At 61.4% G+C, this 19,226-nt stretch overlaps 1 protein-coding gene across 1 annotated transcript in view; it reads left to right on the top strand.

Annotated features, from left to right (window-relative positions):
- Positions 1–17,567, top strand: part of MYT1 (myelin transcription factor 1) — a 65,355-nt gene extending 47,788 nt beyond the window's left edge. Inside the window, exons 14-23 of the mRNA XM_060032608.1 lie at positions 1,931–2,085; positions 3,068–3,130; positions 3,245–3,313; positions 7,573–7,635; positions 7,965–8,048; positions 11,406–11,627; positions 12,202–12,293; positions 12,857–12,960; positions 15,276–15,419; positions 15,739–17,567. Coding sequence (XP_059888591.1) covers positions 1,931–2,085; positions 3,068–3,130; positions 3,245–3,313; positions 7,573–7,635; positions 7,965–8,048; positions 11,406–11,627; positions 12,202–12,293; positions 12,857–12,960; positions 15,276–15,419; positions 15,739–15,879 — 1,137 coding nt within the window. The 3' untranslated portion in view covers positions 15,880–17,567. The remainder of the gene's footprint in view (positions 1–1,930; positions 2,086–3,067; positions 3,131–3,244; positions 3,314–7,572; positions 7,636–7,964; positions 8,049–11,405; positions 11,628–12,201; positions 12,294–12,856; positions 12,961–15,275; positions 15,420–15,738) is intronic.
- The last annotated feature ends 1,659 nt before the right edge of the window (positions 17,568–19,226 follow it).

The following is a 19,226-nucleotide window of genomic DNA, read 5'->3' as shown; positions in this document are numbered from 1 at the left end:
GCCCAGTGTGGACAGGCCTGTGGGTGCCCCCCCAGCCCTGCCCTCCTCGCCAGCCCCCACTCCCAGGAGGGCAAGGGGGGCAGGTCCCTGTGCAGCAGTATGGGGTGATGAGGGTCCCGCCCTCAGGGCCAGCTGGGGCCCCTCTCTCTGCAGGCTTCGCATGCAACCCCACTTTACAGAGGAGCCGACTGAGCCCCAGGCCTAGGTCTTCTGCCTCAGTCACGTGGCTGCAACTCAATGTCTGGCCTCAGAAGAGGGACACCTCTTCAGAGGGAGCCCCCAGGGGAGGGAGGCTGGCTGAGGGTGCCCACCCGGGGCCGGCAGGAGGGCCTCTCCCTGGCTGGTGGGCCCCGCCTTCCTGTTCCTGTTCTGGGCCACCAGCGTAGCGTCCCCACGTCTGCTGTCACCCTATCCAGTTCTGCCCCCCGGCCCCCCTTCGGCTCCTTCCCTTTCCCTGCCCCTTTCTTTGACCCCCAGCTCAGGCTGGCCTCTCTGGCCACGCTGCCCCCCCCCCCCTCCACGTGCCCTCTGAGCATCCTCCTCCCCTCCCGGGACTGTCATGTCCCCTGTGGATGACCCTGGTCTCGGAGGTCCTGTGGTCCCTGGCCACAGAGGCCTGCCGCTCTGCCCCATGGTCGACAGTCCACTCTCCAGCAGGAAGCCTCAGCTGACCCCCAGGCCCTTCCTCTCCTCCCCTGTGTCCTGGGCACAGGTGCCCACGTCCTATTGGGTGACCCCCCAGAAACACCTCCTGCATCAGGCCTTCCCAGTCCCTCTACCATGGCCCTGGATGCCCTGCTCAGACTCTCCTTCTAGCTCTGTCCGAGGCTCCTTGACCATCCTCGTAGGGCTACTGCCCCACTCTTCAGCCTTGCCTCACCCAGCTCTGGCAGCAGCCCCGCCTCAGGTCCCCCAACACCCCAACACCGCTGGCCCCGTGTCCAGGGGCCTCTGGGACGCTCCCTGCTCTGCAGCAGCCTCTACCCCTATGCTTCTGGGAGGCCCCCGCTTCTCCTGCAGACTGGGCTTGAGTTGAGGGGCTTCGTCCACCCAGCTGCGCCTTGTTCAGTAACAGTACCAGTGGCGACAGTGACCTCGGCGTGACATGGTGCCGAGGGCCCTTCCTCCTTCCATCCCCAGCCGTCCTGGGAGGGGCAGCTATTCTTTCCAGTTGAAAAGTGTGGCGCCCAGGAGGTCGGACAGCGTGCCTGGGACGCACAGCAAGTACCAGTCCTGAGATCTGAATCGTGATCCCCCACGGGGGTAGTGGTCTGCTGCAGCCTGACCTGGAGGGCACTGACCTTCCTGACTCTCGTGGACTCCTTCCCTGTGCCCAGACGCAGGGACTGTCCCTGTCCACCCCCTGCACCACAGCACCCTGCCCGTGGGTGGCGACTCAGCACGTGCAGGCCCCGCTTTTGAGGCCAGAGTGCTTATTCGGTGCCGGCTGCGGCCAGGTGGCCGTGCCGGCTGGGGCTCGGTGGGGCCAGATGGTCCCGAGGTTGCGTACTCTGTGCGTCGTGCCTTCTCAGCCTCATAGCATTTCAACAAACACGTCCTTAGTGCCACTGCCTACTGAGCGCGTCCCCAGCCCCAGAGGAGCCGCCCTCGGCGTACACTCTGGTGTGTAGATTGCAGCCCAGGGCGGGTAGTTGGAGGTGACCCACCTGCCTGAGTCCACGGAGGGCGTCAGGAGCCGTGGTGCTGGGCAGCGCCCGGGTCTCCTCGTTCCCGGGCAGCTCAGGAGCAGTGGCTGAGGTGAGGCAGCACCCCAGCCCCTCGGGGCACCGTTTCCTGTGTCTTCCTCCTGCTTCCAGAAGACAGGAGACTCCGGAAGATGCCTCTGAAAGGCCCCTCTCCCTCAGCCCCCGGGCCGGGCGCCCGGCCCCCCGCCAGCCGGTTAAAACCTCTCCCTGCTGGTCTTTTGCAGTCAGAGCCAGCAGCCCATTCTTTTGCTTCTTCTGAAGCAGATGACCAGGAAGCGTCGGAGGAGAATTTTGAGGAGAGGAAGTACCCCGGGGAGGTCACCCTGGCCAACTTTAAGCTGAAGTTTCTCTCCAAGGACATAAAGAAGGAGCTGCTCACGTAAGTCCCCACCTTGGGCGGCAGGACCCCTCAGGGCACCGCCACGGCCCTGAGAGGAGCTCGCCTTGGCGGGAGCGCCCCGTGCTGACCGTCCTGCTGGCCTGGCTGCCTTGGTGGGCAGAGGCTGGGCCTCCGCTACTAGGCCCCTCCTGGGCCAGGCAGTGGGGGAAGGCGTCCTCTCACCCCTGCACCACGCGGGCCTCTAACCCACTCCTTCAGGCTGATAAAGAGTGAGGGCAAAAGCCCCCGTCTGGCCCACAGAGCAGACAAGGGCCGAGGGGAGGGGACCGCCCCCGAGCGCCCGCTGCGCTCCTGGCCCTCGCGCCCAGGCCTGAGGTGCGCTCTGCCTTGGGCTCCATGACCTCAGCTCCGGCAGCCGAGTCAGTTTAACCAGGTGCCACTGGAGAGGGGGCGGCTACTGGTAGACGTGCGTTACCCCACGGCCTTCTGGCCGGCCCCCACTAAGAACCACCTTCCCTAGGGGGCGTGAGAGGCCTGGCCCCTGCCCCTCAGGTGATCCAGCCCCCACCGACGCTTAGAGTCTGTTCCTGGGGTTCCTCTTCCTGCCCCGAACCCCGCCAGCTTCCAGCTTCCTCCTGCCCTGTAGCTGGCTCGCCCCAGGATGGCTCTGGTCTTGTCCTCGGGGAAGGCCCTGCCACGTCAGGAAGGGGCTCCCTGCACACCCACCCCCCAGCACGCACACGTGTGCGCGCACAGCACGTCTGCTTCGGAGAGGCACCCCGACTTTAAGCTGAGCTTCACGTGGGCTCCCTTTGCTTCTTGAGTTAAGTTGCGTGGGAGAAGCTTGTAGTCGGAGAGGCGAGGGCCCGGCCCTGCGGGCTGGTGGGGACGAGACGCTCCTTGGCTTTCGGGTGAGCCAGAGGCAGGTGGCAGCCGCCCTCTCCGAGCGGGCTCAGCCTGGGGGGCGGGCCTGGCGGGGGGGCCTCGCTCTCTGTTCTGACGCTCTGTTTCCTTTGTCCAGCTGTCCCACCCCCGGCTGTGACGGCAGCGGCCACATCACTGGGAACTATGCTTCCCACCGCAGGTTCGTCCCCCACTCGGGTCCGGCCCGGCCTGGGTGCTGCGTGGTGGGTCTTCCTCCTCTGCGCCTCTGCTCCCCCTCTTGGCTCACCCCGATATCCCATCTCTTCTCTTTCAGCCTCTCTGGTTGCCCTCTTGCTGACAAGAGCCTCAGAAACCTCATGGCTGCCCATTCTGCTGACCTCAAGTATGTCTGCCCTCCTGGCCTCCCGTCTCTTGGGTGGCTTCCTTGCTCTGCTCACTCCTTCCATGAGGCTCCGGCCAAAAGCAGCCTTCTGCGGGGCTCTGGCACAGGCCGGCCCCAGCCCGAGGCCCGGGGCCGTGGGGCCGAGAGGCAGGGCCACGGAGGGGCTGATTCTGCTTGGCTGTCGCCGCTGCTGCCTGTATCTCCCTGCTCTGAGCGCCGCTGTCTGCCTGCCCCCTTGGGCCCAGGGCCGCTACGGGCTCCCGCGCTCCCCTCTGAGGGCCGAGGGCCGGGAGGGCCAAGCAGGGGTAGGGCCTGGCTGCGGCTCGTGGTGGCCCGGCCCGTTCTCTCCCTCTCCCGAGGAGCCCTGCCGGGCTGTCTGGCCTGCTTTCCTCCTGCCGTGGAGATTCGGGAGGAGTCCCGAGTTGGCCTTGGCTCGTAAGTCTCTCCGTGACTCGGGGCTACAGGCCGTGCAGCTCTTGCTAAGTGAGCTGGATGCTGGTGACAGCAGCGGAAACTCTGTGCGCTTCCCTCCTCATGCAGCCCCTTCCAGCTGCTTCCGTCTTGGCCCCTCGTGCCCTCGCCCCCACGCCTCTCCTCCGTGCTCACCCCTTCTTTGGCTGTGCCCTGTCTCTGCTCCCCCTGCCCCTGACGTCTGGGCAGGGCCGCCCTGTGGCACCAGCCGCTCTCCTTGGTGGTCTTGTTCAAGCAAGGAGCAAGGACCCAGAGGTTTCCGGCTCTCAGCGTCCTTGCGGGGCTGGACCCGGGGCTGTGATTGCCTTTGGTTTCATGCCTTGAGCTGAGCTAAGCCCTAAGCCACAAGGCGCTGGCTCTGGGTTTCCAGGCTGAGCCGAGGCTGTGGAAGGAGGGCCCCCTCTTGGCCCCTCAGGTCGCCCCCTCTTCAGGGGGTTCCTACCGCCCTGGGCCTCTGTGCTGGGGGTCGGAATCCAGGCCGGGTTTCCCCGGCCCATCCCCGTCTGAGGCCAGAGAGGAACTGGGGCTCTGGTGCCTCTAAGGTGAGGAACCACGGTTGCCGCAGGCTTCTGGCGACCTGAGCTGACTCGGAAACGGGGCAGGAAGCTCCAGCTCTCTCAGCGGGTCCGGTCCTGCCAGCCTCATTTCTGTGGCTCCGGGGAGCCTGTCTGGTCCTAGCAGCCGGGAGAAGCGTGGCGTTGCCTCTTTGACCTGTGGGGCCTTCCGTTCCCGCAGGCAAGGCTGGGCAGGGGTCATGGCCAGAAGCGTCTTTCTGGGAACTATCGGCTTTGACACCTGCATGTTCTGAGGCTCAGCTCATCATGGCAGCTTCACACATGTGCTCACTCACCCCGTGTCCAGCCCCAGAAAGGCAGTGAGGCCCTCAGTCCTGTAGGTTCGACGCACTCTTCCCCACCATCCTCTTCCCGCTTTCCTTCCTCTCTTCTTTTACCATCTTTCTCGTGATCCTTTCTCCTATTATCTTTTCCAATTCGACTTGCTTTTCTAACTGATCAGTTTTCATGGTTTTCCAGTTTGAAGGCCTGCCTGGGTGGTGGTGGAATTCTAGGTGACCACACACCCTCAGTAGCCCTTTTCCTGCAGAGCCGTTAGTCAGGGCTCCTGGAAGGAACACGCAGACTCGGTCTGGGTCCAGAAATGTGGCCGACAGGGAGGGTCAGTGCCCTTCTAAGACTGAGAGCCTGTGAAGAACTGTAACCCAAACTTGTCTGGAAGTTAGCAATGGAAAGTTTTCCTCGTGTGAAAGCAAATCACTCCCTAACTCCCTCCGGCGCGCTTCTCTCCCCCAGGGCTCCTTCCGTGGAGCGTGCTCCGTGCTTCTCGCAGGCCGCAGTGTGGGTGTGGCCTGGCTCCCCCATGCTCCTGTCTCCTTCCCCCGCTCGGTGGGGGTTTGGCACCCTGCTCAGCCTCGTGGCAGTGCCAGCTGAACGTGACCTGTCCACGGGGGGCAAAGGCACCTGTGCCTTGCAAATGAGTCTTTTTTGGTGGCCCCCCATCAACACCTGGTTTGCAGTGACAGTTGCAGACGACGTGTTTTCTGTGTTTTAATCAAATCCCAAGGGCGTTTGTTCTTCCCATCCACGTGCCCAGTGTGGTCAGGAGCTGGGGACGCGGCTGCCTTGGGCTGCGCAGCCCACTTCATGTGTGGGCGTTCAGAGTGCAGCCACACAGCCTGCAAGGGCGTCATGGGGGAGCTCTGCACGGGGTGGGGGACAGCCCCCCGCCACCCCGCCCCGGCCTCGGGACAGGGCTGGGGGTGGGGTGACGTCTGCTGTGCACCAAGCGGCATGGATTCTTCGTCTTGCCCAGACAACGCACTCAGAACAGAAGGTGGGAGGGTTCCTGGAGCTGGCCCTGGGGTTACCCGGGGCCATAAGAGTGGCCGACGCTACTGGCGCCCAGAGCACACACCTGCTTTTCCAGCCGTGTGACGTCATCCTCTCTCGGACAGGACTCTTGGGGAAAAGCCGTTACATCAGGCCAGCAAGGAGGGTGGGGCTGCCCCGCCTCTGGAGGGCCCCAACGTGCGTGTTCTCGCCGAGTCGCCTCCCCCAGACCTGAGACCCACTCACAGGCACCGCCAGAGGCTGCAACTCGCAGGGGTGTCACCCACAGACCAGAGCTGTGCTTATGGCCACAGAGGCCTGGGGCTGCCGTGGACCCACCGTCCTGGCCACTGCCTGCAGCGCCCAGCTTGTGTGTTCCGAAGCTGCGAAGGACCAGGAGGGAGCAGCAGTGTCCTTCCAGAGGGTGTCACAAGGCCCGGGCCTCGGCGCAGAGAGCCATGCGAGGGACACCCTGGTGCCCTCCGTGCGGCCCGGAGGGCCTTTCTGAGCAGCTGGCGCCCTGGGACCGCGGGCCACGCAGAGACGCAGAGTGTCAGAGCAGGAGGTCCCAGCAGCTGGGGTTCATTTGGAGAGGGTGATGCTTACCTGGACAGAGGTGGTGGGTGGTTTCCGTTAAAACACAAAAACCTCTTTGCCCCAGATGTGGGGGCTGGAATGTGACCACACGTGACGGGCGGGAGGTGTCCCAACCTCAGTGGGGTCTGAGGTACCCCAAAGCTGGACAGGAGGGAGATTGACCCGTTGGCCGGCTGCCAGGCCAGGGAGGCGCTGATGTGTGGCACTTGGGGCAGGGGTGAAGAGAGGGGCCAGGAAGGAGGCTCCTGGGCATCTAGCCCCTCCGTGTTGGTGTGCCAGCCTGAGATGGGCGGGCAGTGTCGCCCGCTGACGGCTGCCGGAGCCTGGGCGCGAGGGACCCTCTGTTGATCGACGGGCCGCCCGTGTCCTGCCCCGCTGGCGCTCGGCCCTCTGTCCTTCTGGGTCCACGTTTGTGCTGAGGAATGGCCTTGGCTCCACAGTTCTCTCTCCGTGTGGGGATGGAGCCGGGAATGGCAGATAAGCACCCAGTGAGTGCCAGCCTCTCCAGATGCAAGCACCGAGGTCCTGCCGGGTCCATAGGGCGAAACCACGCCCTCACGAGGGACACGGCACAGGCGGCAGATCCACCCCGGAGGCGTCCTGAGGACCCACCTGCAGGATCGGGTGCTTTCCCCACTGACGCCAGCAGGAACGGATTCATTTTTCTTCAGTGGACATTCAGGGAAAAAATAAGAAAACCCAAGCCGGTGTATCAGAGGGGAAGTCTTACCTTCTACGTGATACATTCATCAAGCACTTGGGGTGCACCCAGCTGGGCTTCTGTGCTTTGTTCCTCCCCTCCCTCCCCTCGGCCGGTGCCAGCCATCCCTCGAAAGCCCGCGCCCGTGTGAACTCGGCGCTCACCAAGTAGGACTCACGCCCCGACGTCGCCGCTCCTGGGGGTGGCACGTCTCAGGGGCTCAGTGCCGTCTGTTCGTGCTCACGACGGTGGCAGCCCTGGTGGGAATAGGCCGTCTTCCTCCAGCAAGCTCAAGGAGGATGAACCGGTCCTAGATGTGAGGTTTGCATCCTGAGCGCTTGTTTAAAGGCCCACATGTGTTCTGGAACCTTCTAGTCCAGCCTGGTCCTCTGCAGGAGGCTGAGTCAGGAGCCCATCATCCCGCAGTGGAAACGTGCTCTCCTCTCCGCCCCCCGGGCCCCCTTGGGGAGCGTGGGTGGCCAAGCTCCGAGGCCCGGAGGTCGTGGCAGCAGGCCGGCCGGGACACACGTGGCCATCTGTGAGAGCTTAGTGGGTAGACGACTTGTAGGGGGCTGAGTACAGAGGCGTCTTCTGTGGCCAAGTGACTTCCGCGGCTCTGGTCCCAGCTCCGCTCTCCTCCGCAGGTGCCCCACACCCGGCTGCGACGGCTCCGGCCACATAACGGGGAACTACGCATCGCACCGGAGGTGAGCCTGCCGTGCCCTGGGTGCCAGGCCGGAGCGGGTGGGGACGGTTTCCTCCTCAGACGAAGTTCCAGGCTCCAAGTAAGACATTAACGTTGCTGCATCCAGAGACGGTTTCGTCCCTTCCGTGGGAACTGCCAGTGTTCCCAGAGCCTGACCAGGGCGCCCTCTGCCCAGAGCTGGGGGCTCGCGGTGCCGCCTCCTGCATGTGGCCCCGCTGCCGGGGCCGCTGGGGCTGCTGTCACAGGGCTTAAGGGGAGGGGTGAGGCAGGGGGGTGTGAGGCTTTGCTGTCCTTGGACCACTGTGGCATTGTTTCCTCTTTCAAAACCAGCTTGTCAGGCTGCCCTCGTGCCAAGAAAAGTGGAGCCAAGGCTACACCCGCAAAGGATGACAAGGAAGACCCTGAGCTGATGAAGTGAGTCCGGGCCCTGCCGGCCTCTTGGCTGCCGTGCAGACTTGGGGTTTTCCGGTCTTTTTATAATTTTAGAAGCTCCTTCTAGATTCTGTTTGCATTAATATAGCTGTGACAATGCCCACTTTTACAGACGTGCTCGCACTGTGCACGGGGACACCTTGCAGGCGGGAGCCGTGTGCACACGCGCCCGTGTGCGTGCGCGGGCTCCTGTCTGGGCTTCTCGGGTTCGCGGCGTTTGACGGGCCGGGAGAGGCAGAGTGCCCTGCTGCCCACGCACCTGGGCACCTGGGCGTGGACCTCAGGGCCTGGCAACCCCAGGCACTCACGGGCATTGCGGTCTGCACGGCTCCTGGCCTGCTGGGAAAGGTCAGGTGCAAAGAGTCGACGACGAGAGGGTGGTGAGAAAGACAGCAAGTCTCTGACCACGTGTGCGCGCTCCCACACCTCCGAAGGGAGCTGACGCGCAGTGAGGGAGCCTGGGAGGGTCACCTTGAACTGGGACCTCAAGAGTCCTGTGGGGAGGAGAGAGGACATCCTGGGCCTTAAGTGATCGGAGTGCCTGAAACCCTCTACGGACCTTCTCACTGGGGGTGCCTGACATGTCATGAACCCTGACCCAGACCGTGACTCGCCTGGTGGGGGCTGGTATCGCTGAAAACTGATCCTTCCGGGAGGGACCCCCCGAGCTCCCCACTGGCAGGTGGGGGCAAGGCTGTGCCACAGGTGCAAACAGGGTGACCCAGCACCCAACTTGCCCAGGACTTTCAGAGCTGACGCCAGGTAGAGCAGGCAGCGGGTGCCCCCAGGCGGGTGAGGGCTGGAAGGGAAGGGCTCTGGCTGCCTGGTGGCTTGGCTGGGGCAGGGCGCGCAGTTGCACAGGAAGCAGGTCTGCCCTGACTGTCAGGAACAGCTAGACGCTCACCTCTGTGGAGGGGATCAACCTGGCCCGAGGTTCCGTTGCTCCTCCCGGGAGCTCACCCCAGCTGCTTGGCCACCCAAACATCTGCTTGGCCACAGAGGAGGGGCCTAATTGACCAGCATTATGCCCTTCAAAGGGGGCAGCCCCACCGGCTGTTTGCTGTAATAAGGCAGCGGCTTGTTTATTTAATTTATACAGTAAAACTGTAATGAATGCTAAATCAAAAATGCAGAATACATGGTTGTTGGTATTGTGGATGCCGCCTACTAAATGAGAGGGTGGATAAAGAATATTTTTTCTTCCGAGAACCTAGGCATTTGCCTGTGATCGTACAGACGCATCGCTGTTACGGGTTTAGCAAGGATCCTGCTGGTAGGGGTGATAAATGAATTGTGCTGCATTTGCAGACGATGAGAGTCAAGATCAGCGTTTTTCAGGTTAACGGGGAAAAGTGGTTTTCCTTTCCCTGATGTGCTGTCAACTTTGCTTTAAAAACAAACAGCAAGATTCTGCAGCCAAGCGGAGAATGTGACTTGTAGAAACAGTTCACCATTTACAGGATGGATGGAGTTTCTAAGGGCTCCATGGCAAGGAGAGGGGGCCGCCCACTTAGCACCTCTGTTTTATAGGATCTCCTCCCTAGCCATAGACTAACCGTATTTGTAAGTGACAAGCATCTTAGACAAGGGCAGGTGGCCGCAGACACCTCAGTCGGTGCGCCAGGCCCTGCTGCGTGGCGTGACTTGGTCCGCCGGCACTGGCGTGGCTGCGGAGGGACCCGTAGAGGAAGAGCTCCCTCCTGGGCGTCTCGTGTCTGCAGCGTTTGAGTCGGTCAGCACGTTGCAGTAAATCCCTTTGGCCACGACTGAATAACTGACCTAGACAGTCTGTGGAGGCGGTGGGGGGGATGACTTGGGAGACTGGGATTGACACGTACGCGCTAATATGTGTAAAACAGATAACTAACGAGGACCTGCTCTATAGCACAGGGAGCTCCGCTTCGCTCGCTGTACAGTGGAAACTTAACACAACATTGTAAAACAGCTGTACCCCAATAAAAAAAGAAGAAGGAAAGTCTGTGGAGGTTCCAGCGTGGCGGGGCGGGAGCTGCACATCCATTGCCCGTGGAGAGGCCTCGGCGGCCCCCGGCCGCCCTGGCACCTGACCAAAGAGATGTGCCTCTGACCGGGGGCCCCCTGGGTGTGCCACACGTCTTAACATGAGGTCACCCGGCAGCTCTGAAGATTTGGACCCGGGGTGTGGAGGAAAGACTCGCAGAGTCACCGTTGACATATCTGAGCCACTCACCACGAGGGCAGTTGCCGGGAAACCCCAGCAGCCCCTCCTGAGAAGACAAGGGTTTCGCAAGGAGAGCGGGAGAGAAGCGCTTAGATTCAGCTGGTGACTCTCACTTGGCCTCTTGATCTTGTAACGTCAGGTACCTCAGGTACCTCAGACGGCCGGGCCCAGTGCCCAGTGGTCCCCCTGGGACCCCACAGTTGGGAGGTGTCCAGGCTTGGCGGTGGACATAGAAGGGAACCTCCCCAAGTCCCCTGCAGGGGCCCCTGGCAGTGACTCCGCTCTGGATCGGCGGCGAAGGTGACCTTGGGCCAGCTTGGTGGACAGCCCACGTTAGGGCCCACGTGGCTGGGATGAGTGAGAAAGGGGTGAGAGCTGAGAAGGGGACGTATGAGGATGGGCCCGGCTGAGGAGGGCGCCTGTGAGATGAGTCCGAGTGTGCGGGCCACGAGGCAGCACGCTGTCCCCCAGCCCTGCCACCTCCCGGGGGCTTCCTGCCTGTGGCGTGTCTGTACCCCAGCGAGCTCTCTGTGAACTGGGTCCTCTGTGCTTGCTGGGTCTGTGGCCTGTAGAAAGCGGTGACAAGCGGCCAGTGCTCAGGGCAAGCTCCCAGCAAGTGGCCTCTGGGCTGATGCAGAAATGACGCCGGACCTGAGGCCGCCAAGAGCCAGCCCCAGGCCCCAGGGGTCACTGCTGCTGAGGGTCGGGGCAAGAAGGTGGCTGCTGACCCCCCAGCTGTGCAGGGGATGTGAGGCCAAGGCTAGCGGGGGGAGCACGAGCCCTGTGCTGGGGAGGGAGCACGAGCCCTGTGCTGAGGATGTGAGGCCAAGGCTGAGGAGGGAGCACGAGCCCTGTGCTGGGGGGGGAGCGCGAGCCCTGTGCTGGGGATGTGAGACCAAGGCTAGTGGGGGGAGCGCGAGCCCTGTGCTGGGGAGGGAGTATGAGCCCTGTGCTGCAGGGGGAGCGCGAGCCCTGTGCTGGGGAGGCCCCGGGCCTCCTGTGCTTCCTGTGCTTCTCTTGCTCCAAGGCCTGGAGTTCGTCCAGGAGACCCTGGCGTGTCTTAGGGTCTGGCCTGGGGGGGGGGGGGCGGTCTCTGGGCTCCGGCACCTGGGGCTCACCTCTGACCTTTTTGTGCCCAGGTGCCCAGTTCCAGGCTGCGTGGGGCTTGGTCACATCAGCGGCAAATACGCCTCTCACAGAAGTGCGTCGGGCTGCCCTCTGGCCGCCCGAAGGCAGAAAGAGGGCTCCCTCAATGGCTCATCCTCCTCCTGGAAGCCCCTGAAGAACGAGGGGCCCACCTGCCCCACCCCGGGCTGCGACGGCTCTGGCCATGCCAACGGCAGCTTCCTCACCCACAGGAGGTGACTATCCCAGCCTCCCTGCCCCTGCATCACCCAGGAGGGCCCCAGCTGCGGGGCTGTGGGCAAGGCTCCCAGGGAGGGCCAGACCAGGGCTCAGGTGTAAATGGTAGTTTCTCGAGGAAAAAGCAAGACCCGAACTGGTAGCCCATTCATTCCACAAGCCATTACTGAAAGTCCATCAAGTATCAGTCTCTGGAGAACAAGAGGACACGAGCCCCCCTGCAAACCAGCACATAAGTTAAATCCCTAGTTTGGTGAAGGATGGTACACACTGCGGGGAGATAGCAGCAGGAAGCGGCTAGGAGGTCCTTTCTGAAATGTTGGTGTGGTGCTTGCCCTGAGCCGTCCGAGGGACAAGACTTCAGGGCAGTGGCTTGAGCTGGGAATGGCCTGGGCTGCTGAGGACTGAGGGAGCCTGGGGGCTGGAGTTGGGAGCGAGGGCCACCGGGGATGCGCGATGACATTCCAGACAGGATCCCACCAGGCCGCCAGCTCTCGCTGTGACATGTGACCTCAGACTGGCCCGTGGTGCGTGAGCTTGCCCTGGCTTTTCACGTGTGACCTTTGCTTCCAGCTTGTCCGGCTGTCCCAGAGCGACCTTCGCTGGAAAGAAGGGAAAAGTCTCAGGGGATGAGGTTCTCGGCACGAAATTCAAGACGAGTGATGGTAAGGCTGCCATCCTGCAGCCCCTGCACGTGGTCTTTGCGGCCAGAGTGGGCGGGTGGCACTGGCGAGAAGTGGGTCGGGAAGCAAAGCCGCCCTGGAGCGAGTCGCGGTGGGGACAGAGCTCTTGAGCTGAGCCGCTGGCCCTCCTGACCTGGGCTCAGAGCCTCTGGCTGCCCTGTGCCCTCGCGTGGTCGTTACGGCTCTAACCTGGGGGCTGGTGAGCCCTGCTGGCCGCGCTGGAAGCCATAGTGTGGGCCTGTGAACTCACTCAGGCTCAATGAAGAGGGAAGCTGAGGAAATCAGCGCCATTGGAAAAACTTCCATTTTTATCTCAGCAATTAACACTTGCCCCAGAGGCGTCTATTTTCCCACCAAGACCCGGGGCCAGGAGGCAAACAGCTGACACACGTCTGCTAGTCCTGAAGGCCACCTTTCCCAGCCTGAGATGTGGGCCATGAGCCAGGGCTTCTGCTTGGGAAGGGGGTCCCTGGGTCCATCTAGACATCAGGCCTCGGCTGACCCCCACTTGCGAGAGCCGCGACTGAGGTTTCTCTCTGGGGCAGTGCTGGACAGCGACGAGGAGATCAAGCAGCTGAACCAGGAGATTCGCGACCTGAACGAGTCCAACTCCGAGATGGAGGCCGCCATGGTGCAGCTGCAGTCCCAGGTGGGTGGTGCTGCCTGCCTGCCCCCGCCCCGCCCTCCAACCCAAGGATGTCCTTCCCGTCCTCGGCCTCCTCTTCTGGGGAGTGTGTGGGGAGCCCAGCGCCTTGTCCAGCTTCTGCTCAGCACGTGCTCTGCTCGGCGGCGTCAGGAGTCCTGAGGTGCTGGTGGCTGTTGGTCCCGTTGGTTAGTAGGAGCAGAACCCCAGTGTGGGTCCTCAGAGCCCGGCTGGTGCTGGGTTCCAGCCCAGCGCTGCCACAAACCACCTCTGTGACCTTGTGAGGCTCTCATCTGATCCGTACCTGGATGTCCTCCCAGGTAGCGTGGAGATAATAAGAGAACCTACTGCGTTCATCTGTTGTAAGGTGAATGCATTTCTACGAGGAAAGCAGTGAGCACGGTGTCCGACCCAGAAAGAACTGCTGTGCTGAGGGACAGGGTTACACGTTACTAGGTGTCTGCCTCCTACCTCTCTGATTTCCCCAAATCGAACATTTGCAACCAGAAAAAAACAAGAACAAAACCCTACAAAGAACGGTGATGGTCTGTTTTGAAAAGAAGACCATGCCCTTCCCTTGCTGAGTGGGGGCCGGAGCAGAGCTAGGGGCACAGAAGGGGAGGCCGCGCACAGTCACGTCCCCAAGGACAAGGAGGTGACCTGGCCCTGCGGAGCTGGAGGGCAGAGGGGGTGGATGGGAGGTGTGAGATGTTGGAGTCCACGTGACTTGTGCCACCCCTCCTTCCCCTGGCAGACGGGCCTCTACGCTGACCTCCCGTTACCCAGGAACTGGTGTAAAAGGAGCATCAGCCCATGAGGATCTGGAGGGAGTTTTGTCCTGCTGTGCAGCGTCTTCTCCACGTTCACAGGCAGTGGAAGCAGAGAAGGGGTGCAGGGGCTGTCTCTGGGGCCCGAGACACCCCACTGGGTGGCTGTCCCCCCCATACCTCCCTGCTCCTTTCCTTCTCAAAGTCCAAGGGATCTCCCAGTGTCAGCACCCTTGGCAAGCACCTCTGATTTCTCTTTACTTGCCAATGCCCACCTATTTATAGACAGAGTATTCACTATCATCCTTTTGGAAGGACTTGGATCCCCTTTCCCGTCCAGGGAGTTTTGAGTTGTGTGCTCCGCAGGAGGGCTCAGGCAGAGAAGGCAGGCTCCGGACCTCTCCTCAAAACGTTTTTAAAGCCAAAGGCTTGTCACTAGGCGGTGAGAGAGTGATGCTTCCCAGCCGCAGGTCACAGAGCCGTAGCCTCCTGAACGGCGGCTCGCCATCCTGCCCCTGAGGGATGGCTTGGTGTGTCACACACACTGCATGAGGTTGCCTCTGCCTGAGGCTCCTTTGAGATGCAGCGAGGCTGGGGGCTGCCCTCCCAAGCGTGTCTTCTCTGGGCCAGGCCCCGGGGTTGGCTTCTCTCCCACCTTCCCCATAGGGTGGTGACCCTCTGCACAGGGTTCTGCTCGCTCTGAGACTCATGTGTGCCTGTGGCACCTAGAGCAGGCGAGACGCCCATGGCCATGAGCCCTGTCATCACCGTGCTCTGCTGCTCCATGTGGAGCCCTTAGAGCCCCTGGGAGAACTTCCAGTCTCCCTCCTAGTGCCCTGCTGGGTCCAGAGAAGGAGAAGTGTTTGTGCCAGAAATCCCAGGATGCTCTCTGGCGTGCTGGTTCCGCTGTGAGTCGCAGAGAGCTGCAGCGGCCTGCTTTGCTTGCCTTCACAGCCTTACTTTTTTTTTTTTTTTTTTGCTGTACGCGGGTCCCACTGTTGTGGCCTCTCCCGCCGTGGAGCACAGGCTCCGGACGCGCAGGCTCAGCGGCCACGGCTCACGGGCCCAGCCGCTCTGCGGCATGCGGGATCCTCCCGGACCGGGGTAAGAACCCGCGTCCACCAGCATCGGCAGGCAGACTCTCAACCACTGTGCCACCAGGGAAGCCCACCTTCACAGCTTTAATAAGGCACTTGGTTGGTCTTTCTGGTGGGGGAAACCCAAAGGCAGGTGGACGTCCCACAAGGTGTGTACAGTGTCCCTACCAGAGAGGAAGAACAGGAAGCTAGTAGCAGCTGGGACTTGAGCCCAGGTGCCTCAGTCTGTGCTCCTCTCCACCCCGTGGGGCACATAAAGCCGTGGCACCCCCGCCCTGGCCCAGTCACTGCATCCCCTCCTCCACCCAGGGACCAGGGTGCTGCCAGCCCTCACTTGCGGCAGGGCCTCTGCCTCCTCACCCTCTCGCAGAGGGACGTGAGGCGTGGCCCAGCGGGCACGCCCCGTGTGCTCCCAGGGGATGCGTCGGAAGGCAGCTCCCGTCTCTGTCTGGCGCAGATCTCGTCCATGGAGAGGAGCCTGAAGAGCATCGAGGAGGAGAACAGGCTCATCGAGGAGCAGAACGAAGCCCTGTTCCTGGAGCTGTCCGGCCTGAGCCAAGCCCTCATCCAAAGTCTTGCCAACATCCGCCTTCCGCACATGGTAGGTAGCGGCGGCCCCGTGGCGCCACGTCCTCGGGCTCTTGGGAGGGCGGGCGCCCCTCGGCCTCTGGGGTCTCGCTGGAAGGGCCCTGAGCCGGGGGCTCTGCCTGGGCAGACAGCTGGCCATGGCGGCTGTGGCGCCCTGAGCAGCCTGGGCCGTGGTTGTCTCAGCCCGGGTGCCGCCCGTGGTGGGTCCGTGGGCTTGTCCCTGGTGGCGTGGGCGTGTGGGTCCGAGATTTCCCACATCGATTTCCCTTGCTTCTGGAAACCCTGGGGCCCCCTGCACAGACGGGCCTCGCTAACCTGGTTCTGTTCTCTAGGAGCCAATATGCGAGCAGAATTTTGATGCCTATGTGAGCACCCTCACCGACATGTACTCCAACCAGGAGTGCTACCAGAGCCCCGAGAACAAGGACCTCCTCGAGAGCATCAAGCAGGCCGTGAGGGGCATCCAGGTCTAGTCCTCCTCGTGTGAGGAGCCCTCGTGCTGAGCCGGGGCGCCGGGGGCACCCCGACTTGCCTCCATCTTTTACCTCCCTTGCCCTGCCCTCCCAGTGGAGATTCCCAACTCACAGTGACTTCTAGTTGGCAGCCCAGGGCGGCCTCGGGGGCTTTACCCAGAGGGGTGCCTGGAAATCCGTGTCTCCCTCGATGCGATGCGCTCGCCGGGCCGGAGGCCTTGACCTCTCCACGCGAGTGCGGGGCGTGAAGTATTACAAAGTGATTTATTTTTGCTTCTGAAAGCTCGAAGTCTCCAGGGGAAACTCAAGGACCAGGTTCTCAGGGAAGTTTTGGAGCTGCAACCACAGTACTCCTTTGTCTGTCAAGGCCGAGAGGGCAGCCCGGCCGGGCGGTGGTGCGTGTGATGAGTCAGCGGGAGCGGCCAGTGCGCCTGCGCGGTGAGGCCGCGTGGCAAGTGTGTTTCCTGTTGTCCTTTAATTCAGTTTTTACGTTAAGGGTGGAAGAGAACAGCGTTCCAGAGGGTAGGTTAGGAGTAGGCCTCGAGGACGCTGGCCCGGGACCCCCTGAAAGACAGCGCCAGCTCCGCGTGGAAGCACCCCCGGCCGGGCCTGCAGACCCTGTGCTCAGGGCTTGGCTCCCTCGAGGCTGTGGCCTTTAGGCCCATGTTGGGGTCGAGGCCGGGGCCGCTGGCTCTCTGTGTGCCCACGTGGCCCGTGACCCGCCCGCCACCCGGGTCATGGCGAGCTTTACTGAGGCGGGGACAGTGTCAGCGAGGTCAGGGGATAAGTTCCTAACTAGAGAGCACCAAGGTGTCACTTCTTTTTAGATCCATTCGAGATTCGAAAGAAGGTAAATTTTGATTTAATGTGTTAAAAACACAATGTTCCTAACGTGTAAATAGAGTCCAAATCAGCTGTGACTGCGATTCCAAGTTAGTATTTAAAAGTAGAGAAATTGCACTTCCTGGAAGAAATAAGAAAGTAGTTAGTTTAATTATTCTGTAAATTATTTAATTTTGTCAAAATGTAAGTATTTATATTCACAACCTCTTATGTTAACGTTTGCTATTTATTTAACATTTTTATTTATTAATTTTATACTATTTTACCTAGATCCCACACTAGGACACACGAGAGGGAAATAAATGAAATCAAAGCGAAATGAACGATTTCACTATGAGATAGGCCACACAAAAAACCTTGCTATAACTTCTAGTTATGATTTTAATGCAACTGAGTTATTTTTTATATATTTTGTTATTTATTCTTTTAATAATGGAATTTTAAAAAAGTATTTTGTAACAGGAATTTTGATAATTTGGGGATATTTCCCCCTCGGTCCAATGGAAAGAACGACTTTTTGGTTTTCTTCATCCCTTTTGGCTCCTTTTGTTTCAGGCACGGACGACAGCAAATGGAATTCTGTATTTATTGTTTATTTAAGCGTAGTGCAGATGTGTGTGCTCTGGCGTGTTTCTTGTGTCGCGTCTGTGTGCCGGTTCTTGATGTGAGTCCTGTCGCTGTGAGGGGTGCTGGCCGCAGGCCTCCCTGAGCAGCTGCCCGCCCTAGGCTCCCGTCCCTCTGACAGCTCTGATACTGTGATTCTCCTTCCTCAGGAAACGCTGAACCCACAGCACAGCACTTCTCAGTGTGTCTGCAGGGTGATTTCCTAATAAAAGTCCACTCTGACTGCGAGTGGGAGCTGTGTCTGGTGAGGGTGCCGTCTCTGTCCCGAGAGCTCTAGGGGTCACCTTCCTGGGGAGTGGGTGGTGGGTGGGCTCTCCTTGATGCTACACGTGGAACCCCCATCTCCTTTGTGGAACCGCCCTCCCCCCCAAGGTTTGAGTCACAGACCTGCATGTGTAAATCAGAGTTTTCTCTTAGGGTCAGAAGCAGTCTTCCTGCTGGGGTGGCTAGACTGGGGGTGTGAAATGGGGGCTGCCCAAGGCCCCCTCTCCTGGCTGCAGGAGAGAGCCATCTGCAGAGGAGGGAGTTTGGACATTTAGGAGGGAGGCAGAGCCGGGAGGGGAGAGAGAAAGGTGGAGGTGGGAGGGGGAGGCAGACAGAGCTCCCGGATTCAGCCATACCTGAAGGCGGCGATGGCTGTAGTGGCTCCTCACTGCTTTACCCTTTTGTGTCAGGCGGGGTAGGACTTAGGTGGGGCTTCTGGTCACATTCAGGTAGGACTTAGGTTTGGGGCTTCTGGTCACATTCAGCCTGAACTGTCAACACACTTTGACCCCACTGGGAATCTGGCCCTTGAGGGCAAACTGGAGCTCCCGCCCGAATTGAGAACGAAGGGAGAGTCTTAGGAATGCTGGGCCTCACTTCCAAGACCCGTCCCAGCTGTTCGGTTGAGGGTCTAGAGGGCCTCAGCTGCTGGCTGTGGGGACCAGAGCACGTGACAGTGCGTGGAACCTGTGCAGCCTTGAGGAGGGGCTCCCCGGGGGGGCACAGGGAACCAGTGGTCCGGGTTGGTGCTCCTCTGTGTCAGCACGCAGATGCTGGGGTGACAGCGTTCTGGAGGCGTGAGAGTTGGCAGGAGATGAGCAGAGGCCAGGACTGCGGAAGAACGGGCGAAGGGCCGTGTCCGTCCCACGCGTGACACCCTGCTCCCACCCTCTCCCCGGGCTTCGCCCGCTCCCTGCCGAGGGTTTAGCAGGCCTCTTAGCCTCCTGACTCTGAAACGTTGTGCTTCGGGGGACCCAGCTTACCGCACCCCGACCTGGCACCAGTTCAGCCAGAACCTCTCCCCAGCGCCACCCGGCACGGCCTCAGCGCAGATTTCCAAGGGCTCCGGCAACGTGAGAAGCGCTGGTGCCCGTGGAGGTGACGGTTGGGTGCCGGCGCACTTGCCACGCAGGTCTCCAGCTGGCTTCGTCGCGGTAAGCTCTGCCTGTGGGCTCTGCAGAACCTGGTTGGTCCAAAGAACAACAAAGACAACACGGCTGGGAAGAGGGCCCCAGAGGTCAGCGTCCAGAGCAGGTGAGTGCACAGATGTGGGGGGACAGAGGGGCTGTGGAGGGCGGGGGCAGGGGCGGGCCAGAGGCCCCCTCCACGAGCCACATCTCAGTGAAGTTCTGTATGCATAGTTGGCGGACAGGTGGGCCACAGCGAAAGGACAGCCTGGGGAGAGGTCAGCTCCAAACCAGCCCTGGACTGGCCCTGGGCCTGGGCTCCAGCAAAGATGGACTCAGCCTTGCCCTCAGGGCTGCTCAGGCCCACGGCTGGCCGGGTGGGCCAAGGTCGTGCCCCTGGAGCGTGGGATCTCGGAAGACCTCTCAGAGGCCGTGTGCCGGATGTGGCCGGTGGATTGGAGGAGAGGGGGCTTCCTGGAGAGGTAGCAC

This window comes from Delphinus delphis, chromosome 15, assembly GCF_949987515.2.
Source record: "Delphinus delphis chromosome 15, mDelDel1.2, whole genome shotgun sequence".
In the NCBI taxonomy this organism is placed as follows: Eukaryota; Metazoa; Chordata; class Mammalia; order Artiodactyla; family Delphinidae; genus Delphinus; species Delphinus delphis.
The sequence above is the reverse complement of the archived record's forward strand: the minus strand, read 5'-3'. Positions and strand labels throughout refer to the sequence as shown.